Source organism: Penicillium samsonianum (assembly GCF_028829775.1).
Source record: "Penicillium samsonianum strain IBT 33392 chromosome Unknown utg000003l_segment0_segment0, whole genome shotgun sequence".
NCBI classification, from domain to species: domain Eukaryota; kingdom Fungi; phylum Ascomycota; class Eurotiomycetes; order Eurotiales; family Aspergillaceae; genus Penicillium; species Penicillium samsonianum.
Genome location: NW_026643261.1, coordinates 8,228,329 through 8,250,349, shown reverse-complemented (window position 1 = coordinate 8,250,349; position 22,021 = coordinate 8,228,329). Strand labels below are relative to the sequence as shown.

The 22,021-nt window shown below is 46.8% G+C and overlaps 7 protein-coding genes across 7 annotated transcripts; 2 read left to right on the top strand and 5 right to left on the bottom strand.

Moving 5' to 3' along the window:
- Positions 1-1,743: 1,743 nt before the first annotated feature.
- On the bottom strand, positions 1,744-3,654 carry N7471_006813 (putative acetamidase; the record flags this gene model as incomplete). The annotated part of the gene is made up of 4 exons (XM_057279532.1): positions 1,744-2,567; positions 2,624-3,094; positions 3,156-3,559; positions 3,614-3,654. The coding sequence occupies 4 exons, from the start codon at positions 3,652-3,654 to the stop codon at positions 1,744-1,746; spliced, it is 1,740 nt and encodes a 579-aa protein (XP_057139142.1).
- A 563-nt stretch (positions 3,655-4,217) lies between these two features.
- Positions 4,218-4,538, bottom strand: N7471_006812 (uncharacterized protein; the record flags this gene model as incomplete). Its single annotated transcript, XM_057279531.1, has 2 exons — positions 4,218-4,377; positions 4,432-4,538. 2 exons carry the CDS (start codon positions 4,536-4,538, stop codon positions 4,218-4,220), a joined length of 267 nt encoding a protein of 88 aa, XP_057139141.1.
- Positions 4,539-5,420: 882 nt separating this feature from the next.
- N7471_006811 (uncharacterized protein) lies at positions 5,421-6,368 on the bottom strand (the record flags this gene model as incomplete). The annotated part of the gene is made up of 1 exon (XM_057279530.1): positions 5,421-6,368. One exon carries the CDS (start codon positions 6,366-6,368, stop codon positions 5,421-5,423), a length of 948 nt encoding a protein of 315 aa, XP_057139140.1.
- Positions 6,369-8,849: 2,481 nt separating this feature from the next.
- N7471_006810 (uncharacterized protein) lies at positions 8,850-11,266 on the top strand (the record flags this gene model as incomplete). The annotated part of the gene is made up of 4 exons (XM_057279529.1): positions 8,850-9,429; positions 9,487-9,927; positions 9,989-11,050; positions 11,106-11,266. Coding segments are annotated over 4 exons (2,244 nt in total), but the record flags the coding sequence as incomplete, so codon positions are not given.
- A 487-nt stretch (positions 11,267-11,753) lies between these two features.
- On the bottom strand, positions 11,754-13,842 carry N7471_006809 (MFS transporter; the record flags this gene model as incomplete). Its single annotated transcript, XM_057279528.1, has 8 exons — positions 11,754-11,825; positions 11,901-12,166; positions 12,237-12,769; positions 12,826-12,932; positions 13,009-13,220; positions 13,276-13,346; positions 13,402-13,455; positions 13,517-13,842. 8 exons carry the CDS (start codon positions 13,840-13,842, stop codon positions 11,754-11,756), a joined length of 1,641 nt encoding a protein of 546 aa, XP_057139138.1.
- Positions 13,843-14,868: 1,026 nt separating this feature from the next.
- Positions 14,869-17,179, top strand: N7471_006808 (Zn(II)2Cys6 transcription factor; the record flags this gene model as incomplete). Its single annotated transcript, XM_057279527.1, has 6 exons — positions 14,869-14,936; positions 14,998-15,126; positions 15,179-15,279; positions 15,334-15,884; positions 15,937-16,443; positions 16,493-17,179. The coding sequence occupies 6 exons, from the start codon at positions 14,869-14,871 to the stop codon at positions 17,177-17,179; spliced, it is 2,043 nt and encodes a 680-aa protein (XP_057139137.1).
- Positions 17,180-17,444: 265 nt separating this feature from the next.
- On the bottom strand, positions 17,445-21,463 carry N7471_006807 (uncharacterized protein; the record flags this gene model as incomplete). Its single annotated transcript, XM_057279526.1, has 13 exons — positions 17,445-18,096; positions 18,170-18,250; positions 18,315-18,748; positions 18,800-18,984; positions 19,041-19,105; positions 19,170-19,220; positions 19,286-19,357; positions 19,411-19,609; positions 19,671-19,907; positions 19,961-20,123; positions 20,182-20,867; positions 20,937-21,170; positions 21,226-21,463. The coding sequence occupies 13 exons, from the start codon at positions 21,461-21,463 to the stop codon at positions 17,445-17,447; spliced, it is 3,297 nt and encodes a 1,098-aa protein (XP_057139136.1).
- Positions 21,464-22,021: the final 558 nt, after the last annotated feature.

Here is a 22,021-nt window from a genome sequence, read left to right as displayed (position 1 = left end):
GTTGTGGCATAAGATTGCCAAATGGGGGATTTTCTACTTTCCATGTTCTTGTATGGCCCAGAGTAATATCCCCTTATTCCCCAGGAATACCACCATCGTGGACACATATGGCTAGCCCAAGAGAAAATAATCCGGACTATTGCCACATATATTTTGTATTATCTAATACTATTTTACGGTACTGTCAGTCCCCGTCGGAATCCTGTCAAAACCGCAGAACTGAAACCGCCTACGGACCTTGGCAGTGGCATGAGGGGTGTGCGGAATCGTTATACGGAGTACGTCAAAGCTTGACGGAAATATCCAACGGGCTTTAACCTTTTCTGACAGGGCCTATGAAAGTGAAGGAATAAAGAAAAGTGGTTCTGGTGGGACCCCGTCGATCGCGAGGTTAAATGTCTTTGAAAGTGGCAAATTCGAGTGCGATCGACCTCGAGAGGGTCTACTCCGTACAGTAAGTCTACATACTTGAAATACTATCTATTGTGTTTGATATACTCCGTAGTTTAGACAGAGACAAACGGTATTTGAATTGTTATAATTAGCGACCTCTTTATGCAGTTAAGCTGCGTCACCGAGTCTTTGGACCTCTCTTTCTTGTCAGAACGATTGCCTTTTCTCCTATATTATAGAGCTTGATTGTTTCTCTCCATGATGCAAGCTGACTGCAACAAGAGACAATATGTGCCTCTCACCTACAAAGTATTCACAGTTAGCGACCTGCTATTATCACACGGACATTAAGTCAGTCCCTGCAGCCGAAAGGCCGAACCTCTCAACAATTACTATGTATACCTCATGGCTAATGCACGAACTTCTTCAGCTATATTTTCAGCTATATTTTTCCACCTGTAGGCATCGAAACCAAAGAAAGGGACCTTGCTCAGGGTCAGCCAGCCCACAGTTCATTAACATTAATCCAATCCCGATTAAGTCTAAAGTCGCAGAGGGCGCAGAATATCTCTCATCTTTAGGTCTGCCACACCGAAGATCAGCGGGAAAAATAACCGAGTAGCACCAATCATATTACTTGAAGCAAGGCCAACGGGAGAGTCTAGACAATGCACCGCTAATTAGCGTTCGTTTTGAAAGCCTGACATGACGGATACATGTACAGGGGCGTTAGGGTTAGCGCTTTCTGACAGCCCGCCGGGGTCCCCATTGACTAAGACCAAGGGTGACAGGTCCACTGACATTGACCCGTCGATCGCGAGTCTATTTTTTAATGACTATAATATATATTGCTATTTAGTTACGGAGTGGTATTTAGGTAGATGTATATATTAGAAAGGGAAAATAATGAGTAGATGTCTGTGTGTGTGGGGATATCGACGATTGGACCAGGGGGAAATGCGAATGCAAGTCGAGTCCAGACAAAGTCGGATGCGTCAAAGGATTCTCCCGTGCAGATCGACGCAGACGAAACCCAAGAGGATACTAGTAATCCCCACAAACACGATCTTCCCTCAAATTAGCCCCATCAACACGCAGAGCACCGTTACACTGCATTGATCCCATGACTGGAGTAATTACAGCCGGAAAAAGAGAGGAAATTAAATATTCGGAAAGAACTCGAACGATTGCATTGTGTCTGCTCCGACGCAACTGGGAACCCAATCATCCGATCTAGTTACATAATTGCATAACTGCATGCATGTACTAACGGGTGATCTAGGGGAGATGCTATGTATACTAGTCCGGAAAATCTCCCCGTCGAATCAACGCATTGCGGGCTAGGCCAATTTAATCAATTTCCAGCAGGGTATACCGACAGTTCTCACCGGTCTGCGGATCATGGTACTGCTCGAGCGCCTTCTCCACAGCAGCCATGTAACCAAGGACGTGCTCCTCCTGCCAGCGACGACCGACGACCTGCACGGCGGTGGGGAGACCCGCCATCTTGGCCGAGTCGTAGTGTTTCCACGCACCGCGAGCAATGCCGTGGTCACATCCCAAACGCTTGAGGGCGGTTTTGTAGGGTGCGGTAAGGGCGTCGCGGATAGGGTCTACGTGGCCTACTGGGATAACACCGGCGGAGTAGTCGAGCAAGTTCCACAGGAAGGTGTAGCCGCACGAGGAGACGGCATCGTGCATGGCGTTGTGCGGGAGAGCTGGGGTAGCGTTGACAGGACACAGGATGAAATCGAATTGTTGGGGCTCGGCGTCCCACCACTTGTGCCAGGCGGCGCGGAAGGCTTCGCGCTGGGCGGTCAGGGTCCACAGCTGCGCAGCGGACTTGGGGCCGAAGTCGCGGATGAGAGTGGCGGAGGCCTTGTCGCGGCGGATGTAGCGCACGTAAAGGTAGTAGAGGTAGCGGAGCGGGCGGGGGAGGTGGGCGATGCGGGAGAGTTGGATGGCGCCTGGGTCGGAGGGTTCAAAGCTCTTGAGGTTGGAGTTGAAGTGGTGGCAGCCATCTGAGTTGAGGAGTTGCGAGGCGAGATTCAGGCCTGTGAAGGGGTCTGCGTTGGATGGGGTGGTGATTTCTGAGACGGTGTGGCCGGCTTCAGTGAGGGCGGCTACTGTTGTTGCGACGGCGCGCTCGATGGCTGGGGTTGGGGGGACGACGCCTGGAAATTTGTAAGTAGCTGACTTTCATTGTTGGGGTGAGGAAGTTGATACATACCATCGGAGGTCATCAGACCAATGCGAAGAGGCTTATTTTGAGCCTCGGACTCGACCTCGCTGCGCCAGGCAATGGGATGCACAGTGTGCTCATATTTCCAGGGCTCCATGCGGATAATTGCACGAGTGAAATATGTCAAATCATCCAAGGTGCGGGCCATAGGACTAAACACACTAGGAATACCCTCCTGGCCGGGCATGCTGGTGCTCACGCCGCCCTTGGGCCAGCGGCCAGTGCTGCAGCGGAGTGAATAGATACCGCTCCAGGCGGCGGGAACGCGCACTGAGCCAGCAACATCGGATCCAATACCAATACGGCCACCTTGTGCCAGCAACGCCGCCTCTCCACCGGTTGAGCCACCGGGCGAGTATGCTGGGACATGCGGGTTGCGGCATTGACCCCAAAGCCCGTTAGCTGACTCGAAAGAGAGCAGAGTGATTGGCAGAGCAGTCTTTACATATGGGACAGCGCCTGTGGAAATCAGCATACAATCCAGCTATCAAAGAACGTGTCCTATGAATCATGATCTTACCGGCGTCTTTCAAGAGCTGCACCATAGGCCCATCTTCCAAGATAGGCTTTCCAGCCATAGCAGCATACCCAACACTTGCATCGAATCCCTTGACATGAATAGAATCTTTCAAAGAGACCGGAATACCGGCCAATGGACCCTTCAGGTTGATTTCCGACTCCAGCCACGACTCGGCCTCGGGCAGCATCACCTCGGTAATGCAGTTGGTACGCTCCTGAGCCCTTTTGGCTACCTTCCCATAGGTGCGGAGGATATCGAGTGGAGAGACAGCCGAGTCTTGAACATCGTGGACAAGCTCCTCGATAGGCTGGTCGATGATCTTCCGGTCCTGGGCGGCGATGCGGAGGTGATAGTGATGCGGAAGACCCGTAAAGCGGAGTTCTCGTTCGCTTTGTTTTTGGTTTCTATAGATATCAGCTCCAGATCATGTAAACCTAAGAGGATATAGAAAAGCTTACCTTATGCGACGATAGGCGAAGTAGTCAAATGGAGGAAGCATGATGGCGGTGTGGTTGCAAGAAGAGAAGGGGGGGAAGTCGGGGGTCTTATACGATGCGGGGAATTGGAGAAGTGGGGAATGCGATACCCGGACGGGTAGCACCGAGGTTAGCCGCGGACACACAACCCTTTTGGATCCCACAAGCTATAGTGTCTATATTTATGTAGGTATACTGCGTATTTGGGCGATGTCTGCTCTTATTTGATTTCGAAAGTGTCAAAATGTTGAACAAAATCACCTGGCCACTAAACGCTGGTCACTCACTATACGCGGCAATTTCTCCGCAAAGATAAGAAGCCACAACAACCAACACACTATGCCTCTTACGGCAACTGTACGCGCTCGGATAGATTAGGGGAAGTATATTAGGGCTTTGGCATCATAGACAAACGAGATAACGATAAATGATTTAAATGGTCTATTATATGCAGTTCTATGTAAAAGATATGTAAACAAAATTCCAAATGCCGTTTGGAGGTGCGGCGGGTATATCTCCAATGCCATGCAAACTCCCGATAAACGCCAAATTCAAACAAAGAACACTGTTCACTAGCCAAAGCCGGCTATTGAGGGGTATCGGGATGAGGTTGGAGCCAGTTGTTCTTAGCAAGCCACCAAAGAATCACGCTGACAATGATGACGAGCACCACTGCGAGGAAAATGATGAAGCCACAGATAAGTGATCGCTTTCTCTTCCGTCTTTCTCGGGAAAGCCATGATGCCCTAGAGGGATGAGCTGAACGTTAATCAAAAATGTGGGAGACGAGGGTGCCTTACGCATCATGTTTTGTTTGTATTCCTTGGTCAACTGCTCTGGACTCTTCGTCCATATGGACTGCAGCTGAGAACCGTTTCCAGAAATATGGGTCTCGAACAAGAGCCATAATGGTATGATGTGCTATCGAGCCGAGGCTGACACGTTGGTTGTTGTGTTGTGGTCGATTGGATGACCCAAGGGATGGTCGCGTGACCGGCTGAGAAGAGGGCAACCACTGATATATGAGGATGCAATAGTAGATCGAGAGATCAAATTGAAGTCGAGATGTCCAATCGGCAATGAAGTCGATGTATTCGATGGAAGCAGTGAGTTGAAGATGGACACCGATTCACCGACTAGCAGTAGAGAAAGGCAAACTTAACAACATGGGCTAGGGGTATCGGCTGCACTTATCCCCTAGATAGAGCGGCCTTAGCGTTCAAATGCCGCGTGTGGAATTCTAACTACTAATACACGTACATGCTGGGCCGAGGATTAGAATACCAATCAAACCATGATCGGCAGCCTGTCCATTTGCTGATTTGTGTAAAAAATACCCGAGGCTAGGCCATGGACAAGAAAATCAAGGCAGACAGATACTGCGAGGTGGGAATGGGGTGCTGGTATTGGTTCCAAGTTCATTGTTGTGGCTGAATGTCAGTTCGAGGTCGGCATGTCGATCACGGAATGTTGGAACTCAAACGAGCGGGTCGTCAACGATGGAATTGTTGATCGCTGGGATTCAAGTGATGATATTGGTAGACGGGGGTTTAGGAATGTGGGCCGACATTTGCTTTCAACGGGATTCTTTTTTTAAGTCTCAATCGAAGAGGACGTTGTTGTAGAGGCTGAAGAGTGGACTGAATCTCATATCAATTTCCAAAGCTGCTTCGCATGGGTAACTGATCTAGATAGTGTGCGTCGCATGGCAGTTGGAGGGCATTGCCTGAACAATTATATTGCAAATTAATCGTGATCCGTAACATTTTATCGTCACCGGGGTATCTCTTCATGTTGCACAAATCTCGACTGGAACAGAAATCGATATAGATGATCTACCCCGAGCCTTTCCATGTAATCTATAGAACAACGTTGCCTTCAGGGCATAAACCCGAGACACTAAACACGAGTGAAAAGTGGGTGGATAGCGTCGATGGGTAGGCAGTGAAAAGCAAGCCTCAGTCGATGCAGTGAAGATCGTACGGTCCCCTTCTTCTTGAGACTTCCAGTCCAATTTTATTTCGTTGTTCAGTGTCAATGGCACATAATCAGACCAAAAGTCTTGTCGTGAACCCCATGTAGAAATATCAGACAGATCTGGATAATCTTGCCATGTCTCCAGCCCAAAGAATGTCATCGCCCGTAACTGAAATTCGGCGGCAACAAGACTTGGTGGCAACTGGCCCAAATGAGCAGGGTCAAACCGAAGATCGATCTTCAGAGGAGTTGACGCGTCCGTCTTCGTTGGCTGGAGACTTTGTAACTGGATAGCCGGTGGTTGGGCAGAGCAGGCAGCCAGTTTGCCGTGTGCATGTCGCAGCAGCCCTGTCGACAGGGACTTGTCTGCTCGCAGTCCATAATACTTGTTCCTCCTTGGGACAAGGATGGGAGGGTGCTCGTTTCGTGTTGGGAGAATCTGCACGGGATGTGTTGCTTCCAGAATTTTCTTCGACCTTCCTGCCTTGCCATTTCGCTGCCACAGTGCAAAGTTGATACTGTAGACCACTTCTGCCATTTCTGGTGACATGTCGTGAATATCGTGGGATTTCGTGGCACGGTAGCTGAGACTTGCAGGTAGCTGCAGATGTTCTTGTTGGATTTGGTGATTGGCGCATTGGTGATGACAGGCATGGATGGGAAGTTCATCGGGGACGATGAACTTGAAAGGCATTCGATAACTCTTGCCAGGTTTGAGAGTATTTGTATGCCATAAGTAGTCGTGAATCGGCAACTCCATGCTTAGGAAGGGTCTTTGGAGTCGGTTAAAGGGCAAAGCAACATGTGTATTGATGTTCTCGACTTCAATTCGTGTCATTCCTGTTCGGCGTGTCAATATCCCGATAATAAAGCTACTTCCATTGCTCGCGTACCTTTAAATGTGATGCTTATGTCTTCAATGTTGGTTTCTTGATGAGGCGTAAAAATGATCTCTCCATCGATTATGTCGTGGGTTTTGAAAGTTGGCGAGTCAGACGAGCTGTTTAGAACGAATTCTACACTTGAGAACTTCATCATGCGAATGTGTATTTTTAGTTAACCAAACCTTTACTTATGGCATGCATTGTTTAAGTACTAATTGTGTTCGATTTAGTTCGGAGGAGGCGCCGGTAAAATATCATTTTCCCGAACCGAATGAGAAATGCTTCCTGTGCCGGATACATTAAATTCACCGAGTGACTCGATGGAATTCATAAATATTTTTCATCCTAAAACGACTATGGGGAATAACAAGTACGATCTGTGCGGTGTGGAGGATAGTCGGCAAACGCACATCTTCCCGAGTTGGGCTGAGAAGAAAAGAACTGATTCAACTGTTCGAGGATGCGGCCAAAAGACTTTTAGCCGAAACCAATAGGGCCAAATTGACAAAGTCATCCGATAGTGGCTCGCCTTTTTCTTGTCCTTTCAGCCCGTATTCTGTCATGTCCATAGGAATAATCTCTCGTTTCACTGTCCCTCTCTATCTCAGCTTTCACTGATATATCAACATTATATATATATGAATAGTTTTTAAAATGATTGTAACTTTCTTTTTCCAGGTATAGTTATAACTGTTGCTCTACATGCGTTCTGTTTCCACGGGAATTCATGAATATATCTCTACCCTCCACCGTATGAAGATAAGTTGAAACTTACTCTCACTGTTTAAAAGTCGGTTGGTGCACACACAAAAGTAATAGGAAAATATAACAACGAGCCTCAAAAACATATCTCAGAAAGACTCAAGTAATAATATTGTTCAGGTGTTGGGGCTCGCATATGTGTAACATGCATCCGTGGACATCAAGCAGCGAGGACAGCATAATCCCACCAATCAGGAGCAGTGTATACCGCGACGAATTTTAGCCCTTGCTTCCTCATACATTGGCCCCGTGCAGGCTTGCAGTTTACTGTTGTTTAAGGGAAACCCATATCATGGGAAGGGGGCCAAGCGAGATGATGCAACTTGTGTTACCCCGAACACCAGTCCCCTCTGCAGAGATCGAAAATTGTCATCCAAGATGCAGAAACAGGCAAATAGCCTTACCTTTCTGGATGCAGTGGCATGCAAATCCATGGACCGTCATTGCGTCAACCCCTTAAGGAAACGCACAAGGCTGCGTCCAGTTGTGATATGATTGACGAACGAAGCAGGAGGTCGAAGGGAGTCAGTAATATTTCCGCCAATACCAGAAAGGCTACTCACAATAGGCTGCCGCCGACGTTCTAACTGCTTAGATCTACTTCGCTCTATCCTTCTGATTGATGTATCTATCTATGTATTGCAAAGTATATCGCACTTTTGCTTTTTTGCGCGTTGTATTTTGTCAAGGCACGGAAACAAAGAAAGAAATGCACCGCACAAAGCAGGTAAAGAGACTTCTTCTTCTGAATACCTGGAGATCTTTTTATATTAACATACAATCAATCACACACACCTCAGCTCCAGTAGGGGAGGCATAGAATAGACATTAAGATTTACGACAGATGCCAGTGGGATGGCAGCATCTCACATCAAAAGCAGAAACAATAAGGGGAACAAGGCTTGGCAACCTTGGAAATATCCTGTTTCTCCATGTTCCCGCCTGAGCTCACAGTCCAACACGCGTAGAACCATCATGCGAGAGTAAGCCAAATGCAGTATGGTCACACGAACGTGTTTGCCCAATGTCGATCTATAGGCTCAAGAGCCTAGTATATGCATGATTCTGCATCTCCCATGGCGTGAACGCTGGGTAACAGGCAACCATTTTACCCTCTTGTGGTTTATATTCGCCGTTACTGCCCAATAGCCTCAATTTATAAGACATAATATACGGCTGACGGGATATTGGGCCCAAGGATACTCAGAATATGCTTTACATTGGGATGAAGTATGGGTGAACTGCCTCAGGTAAACGTGTTTATTCTGTCAAACTTCTTTTCAAATTTTTGACCTGCATAACTGATTATCTTTAGGGGCGATCAAACGTCACAGTCCAGGTTATATTATCAAGGATCAATCGCACTTTGTTGTAGACGGCGACCACCACCCACCACTACATGACGTGTGGAGCAACTAAAAAAAGTGCCATGCAGCTAGCCAGGCAAATTCTACTAGTGCAGAGAAGCAATACCCCAAATTGAGTAGAGGTTATAGGTATATATACAGATACATTGTCTTTAAACAAGAGCCAAAGGAAACGATAAGACAAAATACATCAGGTCATTTGAAGATCGAGAACTCCAATATTTCAAAATGGATCATGTGGCACGAGATCTCTCGAGTGATATAGAAGACTCCTCTGAAGCATTTATCGCAACTCTATTACATGGGAAACCAGAGCATAAACACTTGGATGTGTTGACCGAGCTTTTGACAAAAAGTTCCGAAATCGATGAGCGTGTTGCTTCATCTATCAGTGCCGCTTGGCACTGGATATGTCAGAATGATCTTTGGTCTACGAGGTACGAGAGCCTCAGAGACTACCGGAAGGCCATCGGATATACGGAAATTGTACGACCGATTGTACAGCGACATAAAAAATCGGAGCTAGCGAAACGATCCAGTACCCAAACAATATTCCGCAACTGGAAAGTTTCTTTTGACAACGCTCTTCCGATAAATACTCGTCCCTTGACTTGGAGCAAACATTTGCTTTCATTGATAGCCTGTTTGAGCAAGTACCGGGGTCATTCTGACTCACTCTCGCTTCTCGAAGACAGCATGAAAAACAGACCGGAACGTGGACGCACTACGAATCGACTCATGGCAAGTGATGTTCAACGAGCACTAGAGACTTTAGAGATACCACGGACACGCTTGGCAACGCGGAGATGTAAGTAATGATATTCTCCAGTTGAACCCCCAAGAATGCAGCTTACGAAGTTTAAAGCAAGAAAATCCCGAATCTCAAGCTCAGCGCAAAACAAAGGCACCGACATTTGCACTGAGGTTAAATCTTCGCCTTCCACCACCCATTCAGGAGAGTTATCCCTCCCAGACACGCCGTCTCAGGGGGTGTTCTCGTTGGGAGTCTCGCCTACACAAGGGCCACGAACCAACAAAGACCCAAATGAGTGGCAGACTTGTGGATGTACTCCTATATGCTTACCATTGATCGCCCTAATCTCTACCCCTCAAGCGCGGTTCGATAAGAAGCTTCTGACGGCCTTGGTGGACTGGGCATACACAGTGTCGTGGGGTAGCTTTTGCTCCGAGCACCTGATGCGCCTTACCCAGTTCATTACCGGAGAGGATCCGCGTGGTAGGACTAGAGCTGAAGCAATTCAGAATTTGGAGGCATTCTGTTCGCGTGGATGCTACAGTTCCATAAGTACAGGCGATTTCCCCTTTATGACCGACTGGGTGTCGAATATCTGCTAACGTACCGTTAGTAATAGGCGATCATTCTTTTAGCTCTACTCCCGCCCTTTGTTCGAATACGGAACTGCTCTGTCGTTATACTGGGTCTGCTGATGCATGGTGGCGTTGGCAAAGGGATGGATTTCTCCATATCCCCGGCTTCTTTTCCTACAAGGAAGAGTTCGGTGTGTTCAAACGGGTCCGACGGTACCTCAGCAGAAGCGGTACTAAAGAAGATACAAATTCGAGACTCAGCCAAAAGGCGATCCAAAGATGCTACAGGATGCTATCTCAAATGGTACAACGAGATCCGGCGTATTATGCCGTTCTTGTCGCATGCAGACCGGACCAAAATTGGAAACTCATCCATCGCCCAGGCCAGTATCAACCGAACACTGTTTTCCAAAGTGACGATGTAAGGTTTGGTGTCCCCATCGACCGTATTAAGTCACTTGTCCAAGGAGAAGTGGCAAGCGACATCCAGAGTACTGTCATCTTCCCGATCTGTGAGACTGCCCAAAAGATCCGACTGGTCCCAGGGTTTCATCGCCAATTGAATTCATGGCTTCAAAGTTCATTGGAACTGAAGTATGGAAGTGAATACAAAGTATTTGGTGAAGCCCAGGAGATTGTGGTACAGCCGGGGGATTTAGTTATTTGTCTTCCGCAAATTCTCCGATGGCCAGCGACCTTTTCCGCCTCAAACCTTTTCAACCTGTCACAAATTGGACTGGATGACACATTCACCCCAGCTCCTGAAGAGCCCAGTGAGGGTTACGATACAGATAGTTCCAACAAGGCCTGGGAGCAACCAGAACCGCAGTCTCACTATGCCGAAAGAACAGCGCACGAATATCATATGGCAAAAGCGGGCCTGATCGAGGACAGCTGGTGTAGTGCCTCCAGTGCCATAGGCCAAGCAATGGCAGGTTATCTGAATTGGGGTAGCGACAGAGTGAGCGAAGAAATGAACTGCATTCTTGGTTCCAATGGAGCAACAGCAGTCGAATTTGTCGCGAAGTCACGAGCGCAGTTGGCAAGGCAATTCCACAACCTCTGTGATTCAATTCAGCGAGACTCAAAGATGGACTCTGGTATGAAGAATCCTTCCCCGTTTATGTCAATAATACTTGCTGATTTTGCTTTAAGATTGCGGAATGGGCATGTGTAAGGAGCGACACGAGGCACCAAAATCTTTCCAAGGTCACCTCGAGACCCTGGAGTCTTTCATCGATCCTTTAACGTCAATCTCACCTACATGGAACAATCCTTCCCTGGATGATATGGTAGCAGACTTGGACCGTACCTGTTGTAAACAGCCCATATTTTTCAATTTGCCTTCAGAGGGGATGGGTAGTCAGATATGACAGAAATCTGGCAGTACGACAATGTATGGACAAAAACAGATATATTAGAATCTCTAACTAAAAATGACAAATCCCGCTCTTTCAACAATCTGTGCGGACATCGATGACTAACTATATTATGCACTTTTGTATGGTATGATTGGTACCAGTTGTCACACAGGCCATCCGCTACGTGGTCAACTTCATGCACCGAACAGGTCTCCTCCAACAGGTTAATTGAACTTTGATTGATTGATTGATACCAGTTGTCACATGTGTATTCAACCATGCATTCAACTCAGTTTTCGACAAGATATTATAAGTTCTTTGAGTTCCTATTTTCGAAACGAAGTATAATATATCCGAGACCACGAACTGTTCACATCACCCATCCTAATAAATTTTAAAACTAAAGCCGAAAGAAAAGCCGAAAGCCACCGCCCCGCTGTGTTCAGCTATGCTCCGCAAAGCTAGATCTAGCACGGAAATTTGCACCGTAGAAGTAGAGAATAAACATTCCAATCTTGGGTATAAGTTAGTATGGGAAATGTAAAATCATATCCGAACTGTGACACAGATTAAATGAGAGGAAACTCACAATCCCTAGGATACTCAATCCAGCTAACAGAGTCACCCCTTTGTCAATACCGAGGTCAATGAACATGAACCGGGAGAATAGGATGAACGCAAATGCGACAACAGATCGTGATAAATCATTTCCGGCAAACAGTGAGGCTGCATACTTTGGGTACGCAAGCGACAGGTAGACAAGTACGCATTGCAATATAATGAAGACAGCTCCTGAATATAGGGCAATGCCGAAGGCGCTCACAGCCCAATGAATATTACCGTTGGTAGTCCAGGCTAAAAGACACGAAATTAGTCTCGGGGTTTAACATAAAACGCTCATCTTAAACGGGCTGGTTCTACTTACCAAAAATGAAAAGTCCGACTGTTGGCCCAAAAGAAGCGAATAGAGCAGGGGCTAGGCGGTTCTCGTGTGTGAGTTGGCCATTGGCTTTTAGAGCAGGCATGGGGCTGGTATAAAGATAAATAATATAGACAACAACTGCAAGCGCACAGCCGATTATGATTGAGATAAAGATTAGCGCGACATCCTTAGCATCAAGCCCATATTTGGCCGGATAGGTCAATGGAAACGCCTCAAAGAAGGAGTAATAGATTCCATAAACCAGGGAGGTATAGAGATTGGCGAACAGGATGGCTGGGTCTTTGGCCATTATCTCGACAGGTTTGATCAGGGTATCAAGGAGCATGTTGGGAAATGATCGACTATTTTGCGCAATCTCCGACTGCGACGAAATATTCGAGTTTCCAGTAACTCTGCGTAGTCGTCGTGCACGACGGAGGAGTATATTGTCGGCTGATGTCTCTGGAAGACAGACGACCATAAGGACAAGGATGGGTGCACCCATCCAAAGAATTTCCCACATTGCCCAGCGCCATCTGACATCATAATCAGCCACTGGTATGATGCACGCAATATCGATGGGAAGACTCACCCCTTTGCGGCGACTGAAAAGACCGACAAAACCGGACCAAGAGCTGGTCCACCGTACGCCGCAGCAACCCAGCTGGTAAATCCTAGCGGTAGGTAAATATCCGAGTACTATAATTCGACATCTGATCAGTTCCGGCAGAGGAAGAAGGCACTCTCTAACAATGGGAAGCTCTTTTGCACGAACCATATCTGCCATTGAGGCACCACCACTTGCTAGACAGGGGCTTCCGAAAAAGCCCTGAAGAAGTCGAAGAACCATAAGTCCGGCATAATTGTCCACCAAAGCGGTGGGAACGCACAGTATGACAAAGATGATGAGGGAGGTAATATATGGGATATTGCGACCATACGATGGAACCTCACTCAAGGGCGAGAAAAGCAACGGACCGAGGCCATCTGTAAGAACCGAGGCGTTAGCAATTATCCTGTGCAAGGTATGGTGGGAACATACAGCCCAATACATATAATCCCAAACCCAATGAAGCCTTCGTTTGATTGACTTGGAAATATTCCATTATTTGGCTGTTGGGTAATTAGTCGCCATTGCAAAAGTCTTCTTGTCCGATTGAGAGCTTACGGTTCAACTGGCACGTAGATTGATGAGCCAGAATATATGGCGAACGTGTACAAACTATCAAGAATTAGAGAAACTGTTGCGTGAAAACGGAGGTAAAATGTGAGGTGATATGTACCATATCTGAAATGTAACAAATCTCTTCTTCCATGACGACCAGTTTCTGGGGTTTGATGGATCCTCCGGGCCGTACCAGCCAACTATATTCTTTGTCTCATCTTGCGCGTGCGTTCCATCCGAATTGGCACCCGGCGGGAAGTATGAAGTCGGTGCTGGAGTTATAGCAGAGTCGCCGCCAAGACTTTGTTTGGATTCAATCTGGTATCTTGTCTCTTCTGGGTTCGATGAAACAAATCCTGGCTTTTCTTCCGGATAAAGTAGAATCCTATTACCGGTAATTGCTCGTAGAAATTGACCTAGAGGTGACTCGCGCACCGTATCCATATTTCGTTCGGAGTTGATCTTACATAGAATAATTTGGAGATAGATTACGGGAGATGGTTAGCTATTAACTAAAATTCAGTTGATGATCATCCTAGTACACGTCATATTATACCAAGTGGTGAGAGAATAGAGTGTACGATGTATGCAAGCCACCATCAGAGGCAAATCCGGGCAACTGGCGTAACCGCCCCTTGCGTTATGTGTTCAGCGTTTGGCATTATTGAAACTTGTAGAACATCGAATCTAGTTTTTATGAATGATCTTCAGAACACCACTCTTGTTTACAAGTGGAATATAATCCAAGACTGAGCGAGACACTCCATACAGATATTTTAGCTTGAATCATTGGTCAGTTATACTAAAATCGAACCTAAAATACGTTGATCTTTTCAGATCACTGACCAATAACGTTACTTTGTGTAACAAACCTCATGAGCACAAACCTACAGTGTTGAATCGTACGGTAAATGATGTAGTTATCTACTACATGGGTAGTGTGGTTGTTCAGGTTCTTAGACCCCATGAGGTCAGTGTCTCGTTGCCAATTCGATCTCTCCTCGATCCTCTCTCTTCCTTTCTCTCCCCCGTCCGGTCCGCTGCATATTCACACACTTTGTTTTTCTCCATAGAGACCTGTGGGTATGACGCTGCTGAATACATATGTGGTATGTACTATGTGCCACCAAATATTTGCGTCGGTTCCAAATCTGGATACTGACATATGTCATACTTGTTGTGCATAGGGAAATTGAAGTACATCTTGTTGTTCTGCTTAGCTCGTAACACATTTCATTATGTCCTTACATCCATAGGGGACTATTTTCTTCCTTTAAGAGTTAGATAGTTCTCAGTCTTCTGTGCCGTAGATATTATCTGATGAATGCATAGATTCCATGTCGAATCTTGGACGATGATTGGCTCGGCAGAATGAAATTTCGCCGCTCGATATCATCATCGGCAAAATTCCCTCTTCTTTTACCCCGTACTCAATACATCTCCTGCATACCGCATCTGCTATATTAAAATATGAAGTCTTCATCGAAAATCTCGAGTAGCGACGCGGCCATCAGAAAACAGAAAAAGAAGTCCATCGCGTAAGTCGAAAAGAACCTACCTAGGTATTACCGAGTCTACCCGCTAATGTGACGCCTCAAGGTGCCGGAGATGCCACTCACACAAAATAAAATGCACTGGTGGCCAGCCATGTCTTAAATGTCGGCAGGCTGGTTGTCCTGCCGATTGCCACTATGTCAATCGAGATCGTCAAGTTAAAGTGCACGAGAGGTATGCTCCACTACGCTCTAGGCTTGGTCCGTTGCAAGGCTAAGTATTCTAGTTATCTTGAGGAGCTCGCTGCAGAAAACCAGCGCTTGCGTGGCCAATTATCACAATCACCCGCATTCCTAACGCCAAGAGAACATCAAGCGCATGACGAAGGTATTTGAAGTTTCTTTGGTCTTTCCGGTGACTCCGACTAACGCCATTTTCCAGATGTACCCGAATCCGACGCAGATACACATGTTCGGAATCCAATGCTCGGTGAACGGGCATGGTTCCTACCATATGACCCTTCATTACCACCGATCCACGTCTGTGAAGCAGCATGCACGGCATTCGCCACCAGGCTGCGAAAGGTTCTTACCAAGAGCGAGACCACTTCTCATATGCCTCGCACTCAATACACGCCAGAAGATACGTTAATGAAAATACGCAATCCCACAATGCAATGGCCGAGCTTGCCCCGGGCTCGGCTTTTGATTCAGATCGTGTTCAGTCAGGTGACGCGGGTGTATCATTTGCTTCTTCGCAAGTCGACGATTGACCAGCTCGAGGAGGCCTATCGCGATGGCAACTTCGACGATCCGGTATTGACGTGTAAATTCTTTGCTCTCTTCGCTCTCGGAGAAGTTTATTCTGCGCGATCCACCCCGGGCCTTGAATGCAACGTCCCCGGCGTGGCTTATTACGTGAATGCGATCACAATGATACCTATTTTGCCCGAACGGCCAAGTCTGGCACATATTGAATCCCTTTTACTTTTGGTAAGATACTTACCATTTCAATTGTACGTGGGTTATATACTCACGATTGCAGTCACTATATTCGTTTTTCTTAAACCGACGCCATTCGGCATTTCTGTTGGTCGGCAGCGCTATGCGTCTTGGCTTGACTGTGGGTCTTAACCACAATATTCCAGAAAGCAAGTGCCCGGACCCAGTGCAGCGTCAGCATCGGACCAGACTATGGTGGGCAATATATGTATTCGACCGAATGTACGGCTCGAAGGTCGGCTGGCCGATTCAAATTTCTGACGCGGACATATATGTTGACATGCCATCCAATGTGCCTGGTGATATCCACAACGATCATACTTCCGACACTGAATTCCTCACCGCCAGTATTGAGTTGGCCAAGATCACAGGTCAGGTCATTGACCATGTGTACAGCCGAAAAGTGTTCGCAGAGTCTTTCTTGCAGCGGGAGCAAAAGTTGCTCATCTCTCTCAAGGAGTGGTGTTGTGCCCTACCCCCGCAGATTCGGCTCAGCCGCGAGGGTCCCGTTCCGATGAATGTTATCTCACTGCATCTTCAATTCAACCAAGTAAGTGGGTAGCCTAGCCAGGAATGGATTGTCAGCTAATCAAATGTAGTGCATAATGCTAGCCAGTCGGCCGATCCTTTTACACGCGCTGATCCAAGCTACATCCTCAGACTCTATTGCAGAGGATAATGCCCAGACGAACATCCGCCAGACTCTAAAAACACTTTGCGATGCGTGTATTCACGCCGCAAGACATACCCATTCGCTGATCGTGGAAGAGTGGACCAACGGATCAGTCCCGATCTTCGGATATTTCTATGCTCACTATCTGTTTTCTTCGGCACTGATAATGGTCATTTCCAGTCTGGTATACCCCGAGAATAGCAACGACTTTGCGTTATTCGAAGCAGCTTTCGAAATTCTTCGAGCGATGAGCAGCCACGGGAATCTTGCTGCAACCGAATTTTACGATAACTTGGAATGCGTGAAGCAGTGCTTGGATGAGAGGAGGGGGTCAGGAGACGGTCATTTCCAGAGTGATTTATCTCGAGTTGCAGAGAGCTCAAGTGAATCTCTCGCTGTCATCGCCCCTCACCAGCTGGGGCTTTTTGGTAATACCGCTACCTCTGGTATTCCTGAAGCCACCGTACAGACAAATCATGCCAACGACATGGCTTTCCTGGGGGAGAGCATGGAAGAATTCCTAGCCCAGCCAGACGTCGATTTCGACATGCTCGACCCCTCTCTTACCGATGCTGTATACTCGTGGCCAAACTTTTCTCTATGGACCTCATGAAAAGATAATGTGACAATTGCAATATATCAATGAACACACGAAAATACCACGACTAAAGGAAGTTGGAACGGATAGGAACAGTGACACGGTTCCACTACCATCAACAATATTAGATACTATGTTTCTTCTAGGACTAAGCTTGTGAGCAAATTACGGAAGAATATAGTATCTCTCTCCTTCCATGATGTAAATTCAAGGATACAACCCAAGAACGCTAATTCGAGTGATGGCCATCAATGTCAGTATCCACAATGCCCTCACTAGATCACTGGAACCCCTCAGGCCTCCCATCTGCCATCCACACTATAGTGTCCAATGCCGGTCTCAAGTCTTTCCGCAGGGCGTCGAGTCTGTGGGCAATGGCAATGGTGGTGTGCCCTTCATTCATAAAATACTCTTTCACCATTTCCTGCATCTTGATTTCCGTCTCGAAGTCCAAGGATGAGCTGGCCTCGTCCAGAAGTAGGATTGGTTTCCGTTCGTCAACCAAGGGGTCACCTTCGCCAGTTGATGGTTTGATTCTTAGCAATGCCTGGGTGAAGGCAAACATCTGCCTTTGGCCTGTAGATATAGGTGGAAAACTAGCGAGTGGCTGATCGAGAAAGTCTGAATTTGTTGTGTCGGGAACAATTGCGTTCGTTGTGTAGCTCTGTTGATCCGATGTAGAAGCTTTTGACCAAAGACCAGTCTTGTGAAGCATTTCTACGATCGTAGCATCTTGATGTTGATTATAGGGGTCGAGATTGAATCGAAGGCTCGCATCTGGCAGCATGAAAGGGTCCTGAGGTATAGCAACGAAGCAGCGTCGCCGTACAATATGCACTGGCAAGGTCGTGATATCCACGCCGTCAACCTCAATTGTTCCGGCCTGAGGTCTTACCAACTGCAGTAGCGTAATAAATAGGCTGCTTTTCCCACTGCGACCAGTCATTCAAAACTCCGTCAGCTTTGAAAATTCGATCTATCAAGCACTTATTGCGGCAAAAGTACCTTCCAGTTCGACCACACAAAATGACACCTGAGCCACCTGGGATGTCCATATTAACCCCACGAAGGACCGAGGTTTGTAAACTGAAGGCACAAACATAAATCTTGTCAGCGATTAGTCTACCAGGTTCTGGCAAGTAATACTGACTCATAGCCTGCTGATAGGTCTTTGATTTTCACGGAACCCATACTTGGCCACTCGGGAGAGGGGTCTACGTAGTCGCAGCCTTCATCTTCAGAAAGGGTGTCACGATCAACAGATCGCAGCCTTGACACTGCCCCAAGGGAAGTCTCGAGGGTTGTCCAACTTTCAACCAAGCGAAGCAATGTCGTGTTTGCAGCAATAACCATATTCAGCGCGATACCCATATCAGGACCGGTAACCGTGTTGCGAAATCTCACTGCTGAAGCAATTAAAACCACAGCAATCCCTGCAATTAACAAATCCAGAACCACGTTCAGCCATCTCTGTAAACAGAGGAGAAGATACAACGGCCTCTGAGAGATGTCCAATTTCTCGGTGTTGTTGATCGCAAACCTATCTTCCCATCCAAACGCTCGAATTGTAGCAATTCCTTCAATCTGCTCAGGAATTAGTGTTAGCCAAATCTAGGACAGACATACCCTGCTTACTGTCTCTAGAAAACTTGTATAAAGTTTCGCTCTTGACTCTAGGTCAATGAAACGCAGTTGTCGAGAGGTTCTCAGATAGACTCGTTGAATGAAGTATACACAAATAGTGCAGAGCGGTAGAGTCATTGCTATAGTGGGCTGAGCCAGAAATATGACGATGATCTGCATCGTAAGTTTAAAGATTTCTGGTATCTCATGTTTAGCGTAAGCAAATGGCTGGTAAATATAGTCCTGAACGTACGGGTACTGAGATTTGCCAGGGCAGGAGGCATCTCCTTGTCGACTAATTGAATATCCTGGCCAAATCTGGAATATGGACAATTTAGTAAAGCTGCCATCAGATTGAATTAACTTATCAGACTTATCAGACCTATTCAATATGGTACCAATCTCAAAGGTTGAAAAGTATGAAAGCGGCGCACTATTCAAATTAGTTATTCAAATTAGTTATTTGGCCTCTTTATCGAGCGGATTCTTGAAACAAACTTCATTATTTTCCCGAGCAGTCGAGAATGCAGAGTAGCACCGGATCTTGGAGCGATGACTATATGCGTTGACCTTGAACCCCGGTTTAGTCAATGGCTGAATTGACGGAAGAGCGATAGACTAACCACATAGTCCCGTTGGTCGCTATCCAAGCCATTAGAGACAATAGGAAGTACATCAGAATATACGACGGTGAGTTTGCATTGTCGGATTCAGTCCACCACTTGAGAATGTACTGTGAAAAGGTTAGACAGAATGCATATGTTGCCGTGCAGCTTGCCATGAACAAGATATTCGAAATGCCGGCTGAACCAAAATAATAGCCTTGATTTGGCATCAGCTCCCACTCATCACTTACGCGTAGCGCTCGAGGTATAAAACTTACCGTAGACTGCGAAATCCCCGGTCCGCCTTGATTTATCGGCAGCGGCATCATCTATGCGTGTTCGATTTGTCTGTGACTTGGCGTTCTTTTCAAATTTATCACCCTCTGATGTCTTTTGCGAAACAAAACTTTTCCTCGTGTGGGAGCCTTCCTGGAGGGTGGCATCTTGGGGGCTGCAGACTTGTACTTTTCCTTCATTGACTAGAATGATCTTATCGGCCAAGGAATAATACTGAGCTGAGCGATGTCAGAAAGCGTAAACCATGGGAAATGGTAGGGTTCAGACATACTACCATGAGTAATGAGAAAGACAGTGCTTTTCATTTTGCGCAGAATCCCATCAGGGCCAAGCAAGGCATTGACAATTTGGTCCTCGACTCCCGGATCAATAGAACTGAACGGATCATCCAAGACCATAGTACGACAACGAGAATAAACTGCACGAGCAACAGCCTTGAATGATGTTCTCAGTAATTTGAACAATTGAGGGTCTGGACAAGAAGAAACTTACAATGCGGGCTTGTTGTCCCCCAGAGAGATTAATGGCACCACTTCCAACCAACGTCATATCCCCTTCGACCAGAGATTTTAAATCGGTATCGAGACTGCAGGCTCGGATCACAGTTTGGTACCAGTCCGCATCAAATTGGCTTAATTGTCCGCAAATAATATCACGTATGGAGGCAATAGGAAGCCAGACAGAAGGGCTGCAAAACGCAATATTATCATCCGCAATATTAATCTTACCCTCCGTGGGAGTGATTTCCCCCAGAATTGTCAATGCCAGGGCCGATTTTCCACTGCCAATAGGCCCTGAGCATATGGCGATTGAACCTTCAGTCATCTGAAAGTTAACATTCCGAAGAATTGGATGTGAGTTAGGGGGCTGAACGGTAACATTTTCCAATGCAAATGCCAGTCGCGGACCAGGTCGGAGTTCATCTTTGCTCCCTGATGTAAATACGCGCTCATCTGGTAACGCTCCTTGGGTCAAGTAGGCTTGTATTCTTTCGAAATTTGCCAAAGACGCAACTGCACGAGGTACTATCGTCATGACCATATTGGCTGGGTGAGTAACTAGGCCGAGAAGAGCAATCGAGGTGAAGGCAACATCAGCATTCAGTGTCTCCTGTGCATTGCGCGAGACTGCAAACAGGACCAACGTCAAAACCGGGGAGAATATCCCTAGTGCATTAGCTGAGAATAGCAACCAATCGTCAGCGTCAATAAAAGTTTCACAGTCAACAGGAATTGGTAGTATCGTACCACTGGCATTGTATGCTACCATAATCCACCGTAACATTATCGACTTCGCAATCTCTCCGTTCCTCAAATTTGAGACGACAAGGCTGGTAGCCTGCTCGAGACCTAGGATTTTCACACTTTTTATCCCCCCGAGGACAGAGGTAAGCATTGAGAGGCGGTCCTGAGTTGCAGCACTCCAATCCATTTGTCTTCCCTGGAGATGCTTTGCGACATATGCGCTCATTTGAGAACACCCTGTCGTTGCTTAGCTTTTGTCTGGTCTGAATCGCTAGTGTGTGATATATCATACCAAATACAATTAGTAAGGGCAGTAGTGCAAACCATCCAATTTGTCTCGCCAGGAGAGTCGTTCCAACCAATACTTCCAGAAGTTGGGCCCAAGTCTCATGAAGCATCTCTGCAGAGGTGTTGACGCTGTCGACGTCTGCGCTCATAAGTGTCAAGGCCTTTCCATCCTGTACAGGGGAGTTTTCAACCCTGAGTGATCCGGCATGAAGAAGGCCGATAAGAGCTCCCCGCGCCATCATCTGGAGCCGGTTGAGCTTTTGTCGATATACCGATGTGGAGATCTATGCAACAATATTATCAGACATCTTGAATCGATTATAAGTTGCTGTTTAGGAACCCTACTGCAAGACCGCAATATATGACGGTGGTGAGGAAAACAAGCCAGTATCCCGAATCAATGGTGTCGTGTTGGGGACTACCATGCCGCACAAAGTTAATAGCTATTTTAATGAGCATCGGCTGTAAGTAGCGGAAGATTATCAAGAAGAGTCTTGGTAGAATAGGCGATAAGCACTCTGCCCAAAAACAATCAAAGAGAACACGAGGCAACGTGAACCTGTTCTCTGATTTTGCTAAAAGGAATGTCAATTATTTCATTATCCCAACAGTTGGTTTGTAGCATACTTGCATCTCTGTGTCCAAGCCCGTATCAACCGTTTCCTTAAGCCTCTCGAGGAGAGTGCTCGGTCAACATTTGGTAAGTCATCTTGCGTTAAAATGTCATAGTAACCCTCCTTGATAATAGGGTTGATCCACCAAAACAGCGCACGACCAAGAACTCCGGTAACTTCCTCGGG